Raw genomic sequence first — 15,431 nt, forward strand, 5'->3', positions numbered from 1 at the left:
TTGATGGGTCCGTGCTCCAGCAGGTTGGCAGCTCTTGTTCTCCCGGTGCCCCTGGAAGCATTTCACGCATCCTGGAGTAGGCTGGCCCCCAACCCCGACCAGACATGTGGACGTGACACAGCACCAGCATCCCTCCAGATCCTTTCCCAGGGAGCGATACGATGTCACGGTGCTGTGATCACCACCAGCGCTGGGACAGTTCTAGGGGCTCATCTCCAGCCTCTTGCCATAGGATGATGAGTCTCCCATGTTCCCTCTCTTCCACACACTGAAGCCTCCAGCTGCTTTCATCCCAGGCCAGTCCAGGACACTAGTAGGGCTTTCGCCATGCCACCACCTCAGGGCTAACCTGTGCACTCTTCCCACCCGCAGGTGCTGGGACCCTGAGCAGAGCAGATCAGCAGCCTCCCAAGGAAGGGCCTGTCAACCTGGAGCTGCAGAGACCCTCTGCAGGGAAACGGGGACAGAGCAGCTCCCTGACACCTGGGCCAGGCCAGCTGCAGAAGGGGCAGGGCAGGCCTGCAAAGCAGGGGGAGAGCATGGAGGTGAGCAGGGCACCAGCTCCAGGTGGGGGTGGGAATGCAGCTTGGGCAGAGCCCAGGAGGAGCCAGGGGTGCTGTCAAGAGTTTGGGTAGCAGAGAGACCTGAAGAGTGAGGAGTCTCTGGTGATGGAGATTGCAAACACCCCAGGCGGCATTAATAGCAGCGTGCTCCCGGGTGCAGAGCCAGGGGTGCTGGCATGGGAAGGTCTGGTCAGAGTCCAGCCAGCCAGCACCAGGAAGCCTGGGGTAATGGTCTCTACAGCTGAGCCCAGCAAGTCCTCTTCCGCCTGGCTAGGACCGGGGAGCACAGAGGGTCTCTGCCACTGATGCCAGCAGGGTCTCCCCAGCCCATCAGTTTGGTATGAGTGAGCAGCACACCTGGCTGCTGATTATCTGTGTTAGTGTGAGGTGAGGCAGAAGCCAGGATGGATTTGCAGCTTACAAACTAACTGAATCAGAGCCACAGCAAAGGTTTTTTCAATTCCATGCTTATTTCATAAATTGAAATTAAAGGATATGCACAGACCAGACTATTAAATAGAGAGAGTCTTTTGAATACCAAGTCTAGGGGGGCAGCGTGGTGGGAAGGTGGACAGTGCTGGGAGAGGGGAATGTAAGTAAAGACCCCCCCGCACAAAGGGGACACAGCAGCTAATCTAGTTAATTGGATAAGAATCCCTGTTTGCATTTATCCTAATTAGATAAGGTCCCAATTATCGTAATTGGATAAGGTCCCTGTTTGGGCCGTGCTTAACACAGCCCAGCCACCAGATGATTTCTGGTTGTACAACTCCATGTTCAGGTTTGTTTTGAAGTGTTTGGTCCAAGAACAGCTGCTCTGAGGTCAGCACTGGGAAGTACAGTGAGGTGAAAGTGTCTTGCCACAAGCCTTTGTCTCTTCCTGGACCAGATGTCACCAGCAGGACCAGGGGCCTGTGGGGCACCAGCATGGGGCAGGGGTTGGCTATGGGTTGGGAGCAATTTTTTCTCTTATGAGAGAATTTGCAGTTTTTAAACAGACAAAACCAGGATCCTTGCATATCATGTGCCAGCTGAATAGCATACCCCCGCTCCTGTCATGGCTAAGCTTGCAAAGCACTGTAGTGCAGAGTGAGTGCAGACAGGGCCGTGGGGGCAGCTGGGGCAGGAGATACTGATGCTGTAACACTTGTGACTGCAGCTCCGGGAGGTGTTTGAGGACGTGGCAGTGTATTTCACATGGGAGGAGTGGGAGCTGCTGGAAGAGGAAGACAAGGAGCTTTACCGGGACCAGATGCTGAAGAACTACCAAGCCCTTGTTTTCCTAGGTAAAGCTCTGGTTCTTGCTTTGCCTTGGAGCCATGTGAGCTCTGAAGTGTTGTCTTCTCTCTGGTTTTAACAGTCTCATCCTCATGAACTTTTGGCCGGTGGCTTAAATCCCTTTGCTCCCCACTGCTCTGTCCATGATCAGACCTCTCACATTTCACACTTGTATATATTCCTCCTTCATTTGATCCAGCCACCTTCCTTGGAGTCTTCCCCCTTGATAACATGATTTCCCTTTGCCTTCTCACCATGCTCATATCATTTGCCATTCATTGGGCCTAAAAATGCACTAACAGCTGTTCCTTGGGCAGTTATTCTGATTTCCTCCCTCTCTTGCCTAATGTGTCTTGTCCAAACTCATTTCCACTCATTTGCCTGGAAGTACACTGGTGTTTCCTTTCTTGTGACCATATGTCCACTGCCTGGATGAAAAAGACCATCCTCTTCTCCATGCTGTGCCTTCCCTTTCATCCTAAATGTCCATCCTCCCTTGTCCTTCAAGTCCTTAGTATAATCCTTGAGTTCATTGGCTCCATTCCCCAAATTTCAGTTGCTTATTCTGCATCCAGTACCAGTGGATAAACTCTCTTTCAACACTGGCCAAACAGGATATCAAGGTCCCACACCTGACTTACTCTGCCGCATCCAGTCAGGACAGGTGCAGCTCTGGGTGTGTGATGATGAGGACTGTGGGGAAATCTCGAGGTCGGAGGACCTGCTGCCAGGTGAGTTGTGGCTGTTCCCTCCACCCAACTCCCCTCTCATAGATGCTGCATGCCCAGGGTGAAAGGGAGCCTGGAAACTTCAGACCTGCTCTGTGCTGACATTTCAGGGTGCTGACCTCAAATCGCTTATGTTGTCATGTGTGCAGACAGGTGTTGTTCCACTCCCTAAAATTCAAACTGTGGAAACTGTTACCAACAGGATTCTTTTTGTCAAAGACCCCCAAGGGTTGACATGGCCCCTTGCTGATTTAACATTAAGTAAACTTTAATAGTAATTATTACAAGTGTCCTTCCTGTACTATGACCCAAAAAGTGGCTCCCTTAGACATTACAGCAGCAACCTTTGGTGGTGCTGGCCTCGTGTCCTCCGCTGAGTGTGGGAGATATTTGTTTCTGGCTTTCCCGCTGTTCAAGTAAAAATTGCACGACTGCCCCCCAACTCCCCAGGCTAACAGCATGCACACAACACCCCGTTCCTTTGTCCATTACTTGAATAACTTTCTCGTGCCAAATTGCCTAATCTCCCCTTCCTTACCAACCAAACAGGTTTTCACCAGCGATAATTATGGGTAAGTTTTTTTTTAATCTCTTCCAGTACTCACATGATGGGTTTTCTTTGATATTTAAGATGGCTTTTTAGATCAGAGAAACATCCCATGATCAGAGCTTTTGGGGTCCAGACATGTTCTCGGGAATTCTGTCCCTTCTATATAATGGGCAACGCTTTCCTTGTTGTTTCAAATGGATTGCTTGTGCCATTGGAGCACTACCAGTGCCCCTCTGCCCTGCAAGATGCTGGAGAAATGCTAAGGGTCGAAAGAAAACCAACAAAAGGATGAGAATAAAAACACAGTCAGTCCGCCCTTTTCGATCTTTGGCATGACTGATATTTTTGAGGCCCTGGAGGCCATACTCCAGGGATGTACCATTTTCTGTAGCCACTTTGCAGATATTCCAGAACCCATCCAGACGTTCTGCTTACATTTCATTGTCTAGCATAGTTAACACCACAACCACTTACAGCAGTAACGGTACACAAACACCGCCGAGCAAGCAAGACAATTACTATGCATAACACAATGAAGCTCGAATCTTCTTTGTACCAAGTGAACTTCTTGATGATTCACTGCTGGTCCACATCCTGGAAAATGCAGACAAAAAAGGGAAGGGCTTAACCCCTAACGTTCATGTCATGGGATCACTTTTGACACTGGCTGGCCCTGGCCCTGCTGGAGCTCCTTCACAGATTCCCCTCTTTGCAGCTTGAGGCTGCTTCCTTAGCAATCTTTTCTGCTTCAAGTGACGGCTGCTGCAAGGTCTACCCTGCCACACAACTTCCCTTCTTGGCGTTCACCAGGGGTTTTTCTGTTTGGGTAGGCTCCCCCTGTCCTTTTCCCAGCAAAGAGTAACCCACAAAGCAGTGGGAACCAAGGTTTTCAGGCGCTCTGAACTTGCCTTTCTCGGGTGTCAACATGTGGCATTTTGTAGAGACTGCCGTGCCACAAGTAGCCCCACCACACTAACCGGTCCCAGGAGGGTGTCGTTTTCAGGACTTAACCAGGACTAATCTTTAGGCTCTTCTGCCCTGGTTATCTTCATCCCTCATGGGCACAGCCTCTCACTTCTGGGTTTTTTGCGCCCCCCAGCCATTCTTGTTGGACAAGAGAGAGTCTGGGGCTGTCCCTGGTGTCTCCTGGTAGGAGTGACCTGGAGCACAGGATGTGTGTAATCCTGGTCTCAGGCTGCATGAAGTGGGTCAGTGGAGTGGGTGGGATTCAGAAGATTTCATGTTGTGACGGGAAGGGAATACCCCACTGTTTGTACCAGACTCTTCCCTGTGCCGTTTCCTCTCTGGAGCCCTGAGTGTCACAAAGCCTGAGGCTCAGCCCAGAGTCCGTGTGCGGATTCGTGCCAAGGCCTTTGTCCCAGTGCAGATTCCTGTGATGTGGAGGCTGCCTGGGGTTCATTAGCAGAGAGAAGCTCCATGAGATCATTCCCTGCATTAGACATTGCCCCAGAAACAGGCAGGAAGCAGATCACTGCTCCTTCCAGAAGGGAGACCACAGCTCTCAATCCTCCACTTCCAAAACATTTCTTGGAGGGATAATGCATGAAACATGATGGCTTTTGCTACCAAGCAGTGTAAGGCAGTGCTCACCACACACTCCTGGCTGGTGACAAGTCCCAGAAATGCACCCCGAGGCTGTTCACCTTTGTACCCAGATGCTGCCTTCTTGACTGCCAGAGATCAAGGGCAAGCATTGCAGATGGGTCTTGCCAAAGCACTGGGGCTTCTGGAGTGTGTCAGCCCAGTCAGGTGGAGGGCTCAGTGTCATCTCCCCCTGGACCCACCAGTGCTGTGGGGTACAGCAGCCCTTTGAGAGCCTCAGTTTTATTCATAGCAGATCCTCCTGGTCTCATCCTCAGCCTGTTAAAACACGATCCTATTCAGGTACTGTCCTTAGCATACATGTCCCACATGTTTCTTGGAGCAGGGCATGAGGTGATGGGGCTGGGAGCTGGCCCAGAAACTTTGAGAGTCTGGCAGCAGGGCAGGAAGTAATTTGGTGTTTCTTCCTCCCATGCAGGACATGCCTGGTTGCTGAGCAGAAGTGAGGAGCAGGCTCCTGAGGAAGGGCCTGGAAAGCTGGAGCCAGCCTGGGCTTCCCTGGGGAGTATGGGTGAGGTGGATTCCCTGAGCCCAACGAAGGACCAATGGCACAAGGATCAGGGGATGCCCCAGAAGCAGGAGACTGTAGCAATGAATGCGGTCCCATCTCTAGTTGGGCATTGGAGTGAAGAAGGGAAAGAAGCCAGAAAAAGCCCAAGGTGCAGGGAAGAATATGTCATGCTGAGACACCTGAAGAGGCAGAAAGCAAAGGTCCACTGCAGAGAGAGACTAGATGCAAACCAAGTCAGTATGGGGGGCCTCAAAGGGAAGCAAGAACTCACTACTAAGCCCAGGGGGAGAGCCCACCCCTGCCCTCAGTGCAGGGAAAGTTTTAGCTGCCCCTCACTCCTGACTCTGCACAAGATAAGGCACTCTGGGGAGAAGCCCCATGTATGTGCCAAGTGTGGGAAAAGTTTCACCTGCCTCTCGACCCTGGCTGCTCACCGCCAGATCCATTCTGGACAGCTCCCCCACCGCTTCACCAAAAGGGGGAAGAGCTTTGTGCGCAGCTTGGAGCTGTTCAAAACCCAGGATGTGCACAGGAAGAAGTGTCAGTACCGCTGTGTCACATGTGGTAAGACCTTCACCCATTTCTTCTCCCTGGTTCAGCACCGTCGGATGCACTTGGGAAGGAAGGCACACCGCTGCACCAAGTGCAGGAAGAACTTCATCAGCTGGCAAGGCCTGTTGTACCACCAGTGTGTGCAGAGGGGGCAGCAGCCACACTGCTGCACGAAGTGTAGGAAGAGCTTCAGGCAGCTCTCCAGCCTGACCAAGCAGAGGTGCATGCACACAGGGGAGAAGCCATATCAGTGCTCTGAGTGTGGGAAGAGCTTCACCTACCACTCCCACCTGGCCAAGCACCAACATGTCTACACAGGGGAGACGCCATATCAGTGCTCTGAGTGTGGGAAGAGTTTCAGCATCCCCTTCTGCCTGGCCCGGCACCAGCGCATCCACACAGGAGAGAAGCCACATCAGTGCTCTGTGTGTGGGAAGAGCTTCACCCAGTCCTCCACCCTGGCCCGGCACCAGCGCATCCACACCGGGGAGAAGCCATATCTGTGCTCTGACTGTGGGAAGAGCTTCACTCGGTCCTCCTACCTGGCCCATCACCAGCGCATCCACAAAGGGAGAAGCCACATCGTTGCTTTTAGTGTAGGAAGAGCTTCACCTACTCCTCCAGCCTGTTTTGAACACCAGTGAGTCTACACAGGGGAGAAGCTACATGGGTGCTCTGAGTATTGGAAAGGCTTCACCCATCTCTCCCACCCATCCTGGAATCAGCACATCCACACTCAGAAGCATCCCTAATTCTGCCAGCAGTGCAGGAAGGGCTTGGAGATGTCTGCCTGCTCAGTACCCACCAGTGGCCGCATTCAGACAAGCACCCTCATGCTGGTGGACTGCAGAAAGAGTTCCCCCAGGCTTTGTCCCTTGTAGGGTACAGTGGGAGTCCAGAGCCCAGAGGCTGGCCCCCAAGGTACGATTGTCAGCGGGGGGGTGTTAAGAGGAAACACCTCAGACAGAGGTCAGCCCCGATGTGGGGTGAGGAGGAGATGATCTTTGCATCAACCTCGGAGCCTGTGCATTCCCCATCATTCTCTAAAAGTACTCGCAGGGGAAGAAGTGCCTTCATGCTAGGGTGCCCTCCCCCAGACAGCTGACTTCAAGTGACACCCGGGGACTTTTCTTGGCTGCCTCCCAGCTTTCTCCTTCCTCCCAGTCCAGGGGTTCTGGTATATGAGCCCCTGAGTTGCAGGGAGGAGTGCATTTATGGCTGGGGAAGCATTCCCTACCCTCCTCCCTGACCTCACCTTTCCTCACCACCACATCTCCCCTCTCCCAGACCTGCCCATGCCCAGTGGGGTCTGCAAGGAGTTGCTTCTGCCACTCCTGGAGCCTTTTTGGCCTGTTTTGCTTTTCAGCTTCTGCAGAGCTGTGCACCACAGGGTGTGTGCTGCTCCCCTGCCCTCCTCCCCTTCATTGTATTCTCTCTCATGCATTCCCTGCTACTAAAGCCCCAGAACTGAGCATACCACCCCTGTGGTTGATCTCTGTGTCCTCTCTGGAGCTGTGCAATGGGAACAGACCCAGGCGCGCAATCCTTTCCAGGGCAGATCTCTCTGTGACTTCCCAGCCCCTTCCCTTTCTAAATGATTCACCACAATCCAGAGATTGTTGCTAACCCTTGGGAGCAAGAGGTGGTCTGATCTACCCACCCTGCTGCTTCCTGACTGGCTGCTCCCACCCCTTTTGCCCTCTTCCCACAGCAGGACGCAGAGCTGGGTGAGCCAGCACCACAGTGTGAGCAAGTCTGGGCGAGCAACCGGCCAGTGGCTCAACAGGTGCCCCAAGCCAGCACCGTCTGACCTGTTCTTGCCCTCACCCACCACAACCACCCATCTGCACCATGGAGGTGACGGGAGGAGTGGGGGGTAGTCTGTGCATGATGCCAGCTCCAGTGGGGTGTCTCCCCACCCTTGGGAGAGCAGGTTTTCCACAACAGTGACAGCACCCCTGCCAGCATGCCTGCAACATGTAATGCTGGGGCAGGTATTAGAGTCAGGACCGGTGGTGTGTGCTGGGCCTGGGGTGGGGCATTGGGCACAGCTGTCCAGCCAAGCATGGGGGAATCAGGCTGAGTTTGTCCCCTGTGGGGGTTGGTGGGTTGCACCACCTGCCCCTGCAGAGTCAGGTGCAGGGCTGGAGCTGGGGTCATTACTGCCATGCCCTGCAGGGCAAGGGGCACCGGATGCAGGGGGGTGGGGGAGGGACTGCACTGACCTGATGCAGATGCTGGTGTCTGTCCCAGACCCAGGGGCTGTGGTAGCTGGCAGGGGGTGTTACACCCTCACGCCCGCTGCAGGGAGCACTGCAGAGGTGAGTGCACATCCAGAGCCAGGTCGAGGAGGTTATATTGCACTTGATGTGTAGGGGCGGGGCGGGGGGGTGGTAATGCCCTCAAGCTTCTGCAGTGAGTGCTGCAAGGGTGAGATCTGTGTTCACCTGGGGCAGGTGTGAAGGGAGCCGGGGTAGGTAGGGGTGATACCTCATTGCCCTGCAGGGGGCATCATCATTGGGGGGGCACAACTCCACCTGTGGTATGTATGAGGCACACTTACTGGGGAGACTGGGGGGTCCACACTTACCTGGGGCAGGTGTGATAGGGGCTGTAATGGGACAGAGGGTGCTATACCGCCATTTTCCAGCATTTTCCAGGGTGCTATGGGGGTGTCTGCTCACCTGGGGCAGGTATGGGGTGGGCTGTCATGGGGTAGGGGGATGGGTGGACCTCCATTTCTTCCTCTCTCTCCTTCTACTTAAACTCCCCATCCTGTGCCCAAAAAAGCCCAAGCCCAACCGGTGACCACCCTCCCTGCAGCCCTGGGGGATCTCCAGGCTGGCCTGGCTCCATCCCAGGGATGCCTCCTGAGCACCAGGATGTGTCTGAGCCCCCTGGTCAGACCAGTACAAACTGGGGAGCTTTGCCTGCCTTTATAGTGTGATCCCGGCCTCTGCCTGGGATCCCTGGAGTGTAGATTAACAACCTGTCACAGCATCCAGAGGATGAGCACCATGGCCCCCTGCTTTTGCTGGGGCAGGATCAGGTGCGATGTCTGCTGCTGTGTCAGGCTTGTGGCAGTTTGGCTTAGAAGTTCAATGATGGGTTTGTCTGGGCTGGTTTGGACAGGGCTAATACTGACTCAGGCAGCGACTGGAGTGGAGGTGACCTCTGCAGGCCCCCTCAGCCCCTCTGTTCTAGGATTTCCATGATGAGAATGTCTCCTAGAGCTGTGGCTCCCAACCATTTTAGACTGCGAACTGGCAAACTGTGGACCGAAAGCAGAACCTTTCATAAAAGTAATTGCATAGACATTAGGGCTGGAAGGGACCTCGTAAGACACTGGGTTCAGCCCCCTGCCCCGGGGCAAGAAGTCAGCTAGGGTCAAAGGATCCCAGCAAGAGAAATGTTTCTTGAAAGTGTCCAGAGTAGGTGATTGCACCACGTCTGGGGGAGCCTATTCCAGGCCTTGGGGACTCAGACAGTGAAGAAGTTTTTCCTTATGCCACCCTAAAACAGTCTTGCAGGAGTTTGTGACTGTTGGACCTTGTCATCCCCTGGGGTGGTGGCAGTGAGCGGGGAGCTCCCGCAGGCAGCCACAGTGGTGTTGGCAGTGTGGGGCGAGAGGGAATGAACATTGGTGGTCAGCAGTGGTGGTGGCCAGTGGTGATCAGGGACTGCCTGCAGATGCTGCCAGAGGTGATGGTGGCGATGGAGGGGGTGGCAAGCAGCAACAGCCTGCACGCACTGCCAGCAGCATCAGCAGTGCTTTTCACAGAGGGTGTACCGCCGATCTCAGAGTCCCATAGCTCGGACCCTCTCTTCATAAGGCCTGTTCTCTGCCCTCAGATCATGCACGTGGCTCTCTTCTTTCCAAATTTCTCCATGTCCTTCCTAAATTGTGGACCCCAGAATTGGATGCACTACTCCAGCTGCAGCCTCACCAAGGCCAAGTACAGCAGGAGGATGACTTCTTGGGTCTTGCTTGAGATGCATCAGTAGATGGAAGCCAGAGTTTTATTTGCTTTGCCGGCTGTGGTATCGCATTGGCGGCTTATATTCATCTTGCGGTCAGTCATAATCCCCAAGTCTCTTTTGGTCATGGTGCTAGTGCGTGTAGCATTGCTGAGCCTATAAGTGTGATGCAAGTTTTTATTCCGGAGGTGGAACACCTTGCATTTGCCCATTTTGAATGCCAGCAGGTTTTCCTCTGCCCACCTTGCAAGACTGTCAAGATCAGCCTGGATCACCAGCCTGTCCTCAAGTGCAGACACTCTTCCCCAAAGTTTGGTGTTGTCAGCGAACTCGGCCAGTCTTTTGACACCAGTGTCCAGATCGTCTAAGAAGACATTAAACAGTACAGGTCTGAGAACGGCACCTTGGGGGACACCAACCTGAGCAGACCTGGGGCTCTGTTAGTCTCTGTTCATAGGGAAGGCCCTCTGTACCGTTGTTCTCTGGACCTGCTCAAGTCCCCCTAGATCCTGCCAGACATGCAGGGACCAGACCTGGGCACAGGATTCGAGGTGTGGGTGCACCATGGATTCATAAAGGGGTATCATGATGCTTTCAATCTTGTTCACAATTCTCTTCCTCATCAGCCCTCACATTTTCCATTGTTTTCTTCATGGTTGCTAGGCATGGAGCTGATGCTCTTATTGAACTCTCCACAATCACTTCCAGGTCTCCTTCCTGTGTCTGGTTCGGGACCCCACACTTCCAGGAGGAGGTGGGCAGGTTGGACAGAGGCCAGCAAAGAGGGACCCAAAGGATGAGGGGCCTGGGAGGCAGGGGGAGAGGCTGGAAGAGCTCAGGTGATTGAGTCTGGAGAAGAGAAGACTGAGTGGGGTTTGACCCCAGTCTTGGGGCAACAACAGTGCAGATGGAGACGGGCATTTCTCCGTGAATGTCAGGGACAGGACTAGGAGCAGTGGTCTCCTGCTGCAGCAGGGGAAACTGAGGCTAAAGAGGAGGAGGAATGGGCTGGTCGTGCCCTGCTGGAGCTGCAGGGGAGTGGGAATGAACTCAGGAGCTGCCAGGTAGAAACCATGCCCCACTACAGGGGACAACTGGCCCTGCTCCCCCTCTCTGCCCCTGCTCACCACGTCCAGCACTCCGGGAAGGGTGTGCACACGCTCACCTCATGATGCCATACAGTGTGCACCCCACCCCCTATGCAGGAGGGTGGGCATATAAACACACGCACACCCTGTGCAGAAAGGGATGCATGTGTGCATGCATACACCCCTCATGCAGGAAGGGACACACATGCACACACCTGTGCAGCAGGGTGGGCACACCCCCCCCATGCAGGAGGGCAAGCACACCCACATGCACACCCACATGCAGGTTGGGCAGGTGCACACTCACCCCCTCTCCCACAACTTGTCCCTGGGTGGGTGCAACTGGACAGTGGGGCTGAGGGAGGGGAAGGGGAGCTGAGGGAGGGGGCAGGGGTTGGGCACCAGGCTGCCACCTTCGCCTGCTCCTGCTGCCCCCAGTGCAAGCCCCACTGGGCGGGCACCACCCCCTGCTGCTGGGAAAACTGAGGCTGGAGAGGGGGAGGAGGGCTCCGTGCTCATGTGGAGGGGTGTGCAAGGGGCAGGGGAGTCCAGGTGTGGAGAAGAGAAGGTGTGTGCTCTGCATGTGCAAGGGGTAGAGGAGTCCAGGACTGGGGGAGACAAGGTGTGTGCTCTGCACGTGCAAGGGGCAAGGGGTTTGGGCCTGGGGAAGAGAAGTTGTGTGCTCTGGGTGTGCAAGGGGCAGGGGAGTCCAGGCCTGGGGGAGAGAAGGTGTGTGCTCTGGTGAGGGGAAGCTGGCACGTGGATGTGGAGCAGACACATTGGAGGCACAAGCAGGGGGCCCTGTGGTGGGAGGGGTCCGTGCCCTGCCCCTGGGCTCTGGCAGGTCGTTGTGAGGCATGCAGCTCCCCTGCTCCCACAGGAGCCCCCAGACCCTCCTCTGCTGGGCTGGGCCTGGATATCCCCTGCCCTCATGGTCTGTGGACAGCTGGCCTGGGGCAGCCGCAGGCCGGGCAGCCCCTGCCTCATGCCCACCCCCATGGCAGGGGGGCCTCTCCCCTGCTGCGGCGGCGCCCAGCAGCTGGGCAAGGGCCTCCTGGGCCTGGGTACCATGTGGCAGCTCCCCAGCACAGTCCTGGGTTCAGTCCTGCTCCCTGCAAGAGGGGAAGCCCAGCGCTGCAGCCAGCCCCAGCCCAGCCCCAGCCCCCGCGCCCCTTAGCACCAGCAGCTTTGGGTCCTGGAGCTGCTTGTCTCTAGTGGGTTATAGGATAGAGAAAATCCCACACAACTTACTGATTCGTTTGATGCACTGGCTGGGGAAATTTTTAGCTACTTGCACGATTTCACAATGATTACACTCTTAATTCATACAACACAATTTTATTTTAAATTTCTTTGCTACACATATAACACTGCTTAGCTTTAAGACATACCACAAACATTAAGAACACAATAACTACATATATCAGAAACAATGCTCCAAATGCACTTCCTTCCCAAAGAATGCTATAAGAATTAGTATTACAAAAACAACTACAATTACAACTCAAAGTTAAATTTGAATCAATACTATTATTTTTCATAATATACTTACAATCCTAGAATTCCGAGAAACCAAATCCCCAGGTATACCTTCATTCTTTAGTTCTGGTTTTAGGGTTGGTCTTAGCAGTGATAGGAACAAGTCCCCTTCTTTCAGTCCCTTTCGGGTGCTCTGCAGCTTCGTGTTCACAGAGAGGGTTGTTCAGGTGATCAGTCTGATCCGGCCCACACTTGCGATTCTTCCTTCGATGTTCTGCAAGTGAGGTTACCTCCAAATTGGGACAGTAGGTTACAATTTTTATTGAGCGAGTTGCCGTCCTGGGCTCCTCCTACCCAAACCTGTCATTACTCCCAAATTTGGGCTTGGATCTTACTTAACAGATTCTTTTGCTTGGTAATCAGTTTCTTTTCTTGACCATTTTAATTACTTTGGGGAATTTCCATGTCATTGAGTTGACTTTTATTTCCAATCTTTTAAAAGTCTCCTAGGGTTTGATCTCTCGGAATGTGGGATGTTTGCTTAAGGGTCGTTTTTATGTTAACTTTGTTATAAAGGCCTCTAAAGATAAAATTCAAGAGTTAAGACTTTGAGCAAAGCTAGGACCTTCCACACGGACCAAAACAATGGCCTAGATAAGAAGATAAATCTTGTCTTCTTCCTAAACTGGCTAATGGGCAACTATTACAAGCATTCAAACTATTTCATTCAATATGACAGCTCTGGGTCAAAGAAAACTCATCTCAGTGGTACTAGTCAGTCCTGGTCCTCCCAGCACCTCCCAAAAAGCCACCAAAACCCCCTGAGATTTAAACCTGAGCTGCTCCTAACCACCCCTGCCAACAAAATCCACCGCGGGGCAGAACGGATCGTGCCCACGGGCAGGACCTGACCTGCTATTTCAGTTGACACCAACACAGTAAAACAGGAGGTAGAAAGACAAGCAAAGCCCTGAACGCACCAGACCAGCGGGGGAAGCCAAGCACGTGTGGGTGGGATGCCACAGCCCGAGGGTGCAGCGGGACCAGAGGTGCTGCCCGCACTGCCCCGGCCCAGCCCCGGGGATGCGCAGGACACGCGGGGACCTGCCTGGTGCGGGCAGCGCAGCTCCGCCACGGCCGCTTGCCCGCGCCCACCTCGTCCTGCCCGGCCCGGCCCGGCCCGGCTCGGGGGCACTGGGACTGGGACCCGGATGGGACATGGGTGGAGGGGGAGAGAGATAGATACAGATCTCGGTACCTTGTATACAGAGGCACCTATGTGTACTCCAATATAACAACACGGGGTCCGTGCCTGTCTGTCCCCACGTCCTGGAGCCGCGGGACAGGCGGACCGGGGCGTTTGCAGCCGGCCGGGCCGGGCCGGGCCGGGCCGGGCACTGCGGGAGGCGGCGGTCGCAGCCCCGCTTGGCCCGGCCCGGCCCGGCCCGGCCCGGCCCGTGCGCTCCCCCCGCGGGGCCGGGCTCCCTCCCCTCTGCTGCCCGCCGGCTGCGGGGCTCGGAGCGGGGCAGCGCCGGGGCCGGGGCCGGGGCCGGGGCCGGGCAGGAGGCGGCCGGAGCAGAGGGGGAGCCCGGCCGCAGCCGCCCCGCCGCCCCCGGCCCTGCGCCGCCCGCGACCTGCCGGGCTCTTCCCGGCACCCCGGGGGCTCCGGGCCTCCGCCGGCCGCGCTGCCCAGGCTGCCCCGGGGGGTGGCGGGGGCCGCCCGCGCCGGACAAGGACCCCGGCCTGCGTGTGTGCGCGTGTGTGCATGCATATTCCCGCACGCGGGCACGAGGGTGTGCGTCTCTCCATTCTGTATGTGCATGTCAGTGTACATGTGTCTGTGCGTGCATGCATGCGCGTGTGTCTGCGTGCATGTGCGTGCATGTCTGTGCATATGTGCATGTGTGTTGATGTGTGTGCGTGTGCATGCATGTGCATTTGTGTGTGCATGTCTGTGTGCATTCATACATGCATGTGCCTGTGCATGTGCATGTCTGCATGTGCCTTCCTGCATGTGCATGTATGCTGTTTGTGCATGCGTGCATCTCCATGCATACATGCATGTGTGTGTGCATGCACTCCTCTGCATGTGCGTGTGCCTGTCTGCACATGTGTCTGTGTTCATGGCAGAAGAGTATATTTGTGTCTGTGTCCATGTGCAGAGAGTGAGTGCCTACAGTGCGCTCCTGTCTGCATGTGTGTATGAGTGCATGCATCTGTGTTCATGGCATGGAGAGCGTGTTAATGTGTCCTCATGCAGAGTGAGTAGAGAGCACACCTGTCTCTGCGTGCGTGCGTGCATGTGTATGCGTCTGTGTTCATGGCAGGGAGAATATGTGTGTGTCTGCGTGCCCATGTGCAGAGAGATGGTGCGTCATGAAGGACACGTGCCCATGGCAGTGACGGGAGCACGACGGTGGCAGCGGGAGAGTGGTGGTGCGAAGCGGGAGCTCCCGCAGGCGGCACTGGCGCTGTCAGCGGTCGAAGGGTGGGGGGTGGTGGCGAGCACTGACCAGGGGGCAGCAACCACCCAGAGACCTTGCCAGCAATGTCGGCAGTGCGTTTTTGTAGGGGGTGCAGTGCCACGCTCAGGGGGGGCATGTGTACATGCGTGCATCCCTACACATTGCCCCTGTGGTAAGTAGAGTCACACAAGGAACAATGGTCACAAACTGACAGAGAGCAGATTTAGGCTAGGTATCAGGGAAAACTCCTTCAGAGTAAGGGTGGCCAAAATTTGGAGTGGGCTCCCAAGGGAGGCGGTGCTCTCTCCCACCTCGGGGGTCTTTAAGAGAGGGCTGGATAGGCACCTGGCTGGGGGCATCTGGCCCAGCGCTCCTTCCTGCCCAAGCAGGGGGTCGGACTCGATGATCTGTTGCGGTCCCTTCCCACCCTAGCATCTGTGAATCTGTGAATCCGTGCTTAAAGTATACCATTTTGTCAGCCTTCAGACCTAGGAGACTTCACATTTTGTCATGAGAGCACGCTACCAACATCCAAGGTGGTTAGCACGTGGGCACTGCTTTATAGTTATTTTTTTTAATGTTTGCATGAACTGATCTCCCCAAGCTCACAAAATGA

The 15,431-nt window shown here is 55.0% G+C and overlaps 1 protein-coding gene across 3 annotated transcripts in view; it reads left to right on the top strand.

The window, feature by feature from the left end:
* The window catches only part of LOC132248526 (zinc finger protein 436-like), a 113,028-nt gene that overhangs the window by 95,621 nt on the left and 1,976 nt on the right, over positions 1 to 15,431 (top strand). For 2 of the 3 annotated variants that reach the window (XM_059721615.1, XM_059721617.1), the window contains 4 exons: positions 373 to 545; positions 1,723 to 1,849; positions 2,456 to 2,572; positions 5,161 to 6,445. In XM_059721615.1, the coding sequence (XP_059577598.1) occupies positions 373 to 545; positions 1,723 to 1,849; positions 2,456 to 2,572; positions 5,161 to 6,445 (1,702 nt within the window). The remainder of the gene's footprint in view (positions 1 to 372; positions 546 to 1,722; positions 1,850 to 2,455; positions 2,573 to 5,160; positions 6,446 to 15,431) is intronic. The other variant, XM_059721621.1, reaches the window with a different exon arrangement.

This window comes from Alligator mississippiensis, chromosome 1 (genome assembly GCF_030867095.1).
Source record: "Alligator mississippiensis isolate rAllMis1 chromosome 1, rAllMis1, whole genome shotgun sequence".
In the NCBI taxonomy this organism is placed as follows: domain Eukaryota; kingdom Metazoa; phylum Chordata; order Crocodylia; family Alligatoridae; genus Alligator; species Alligator mississippiensis.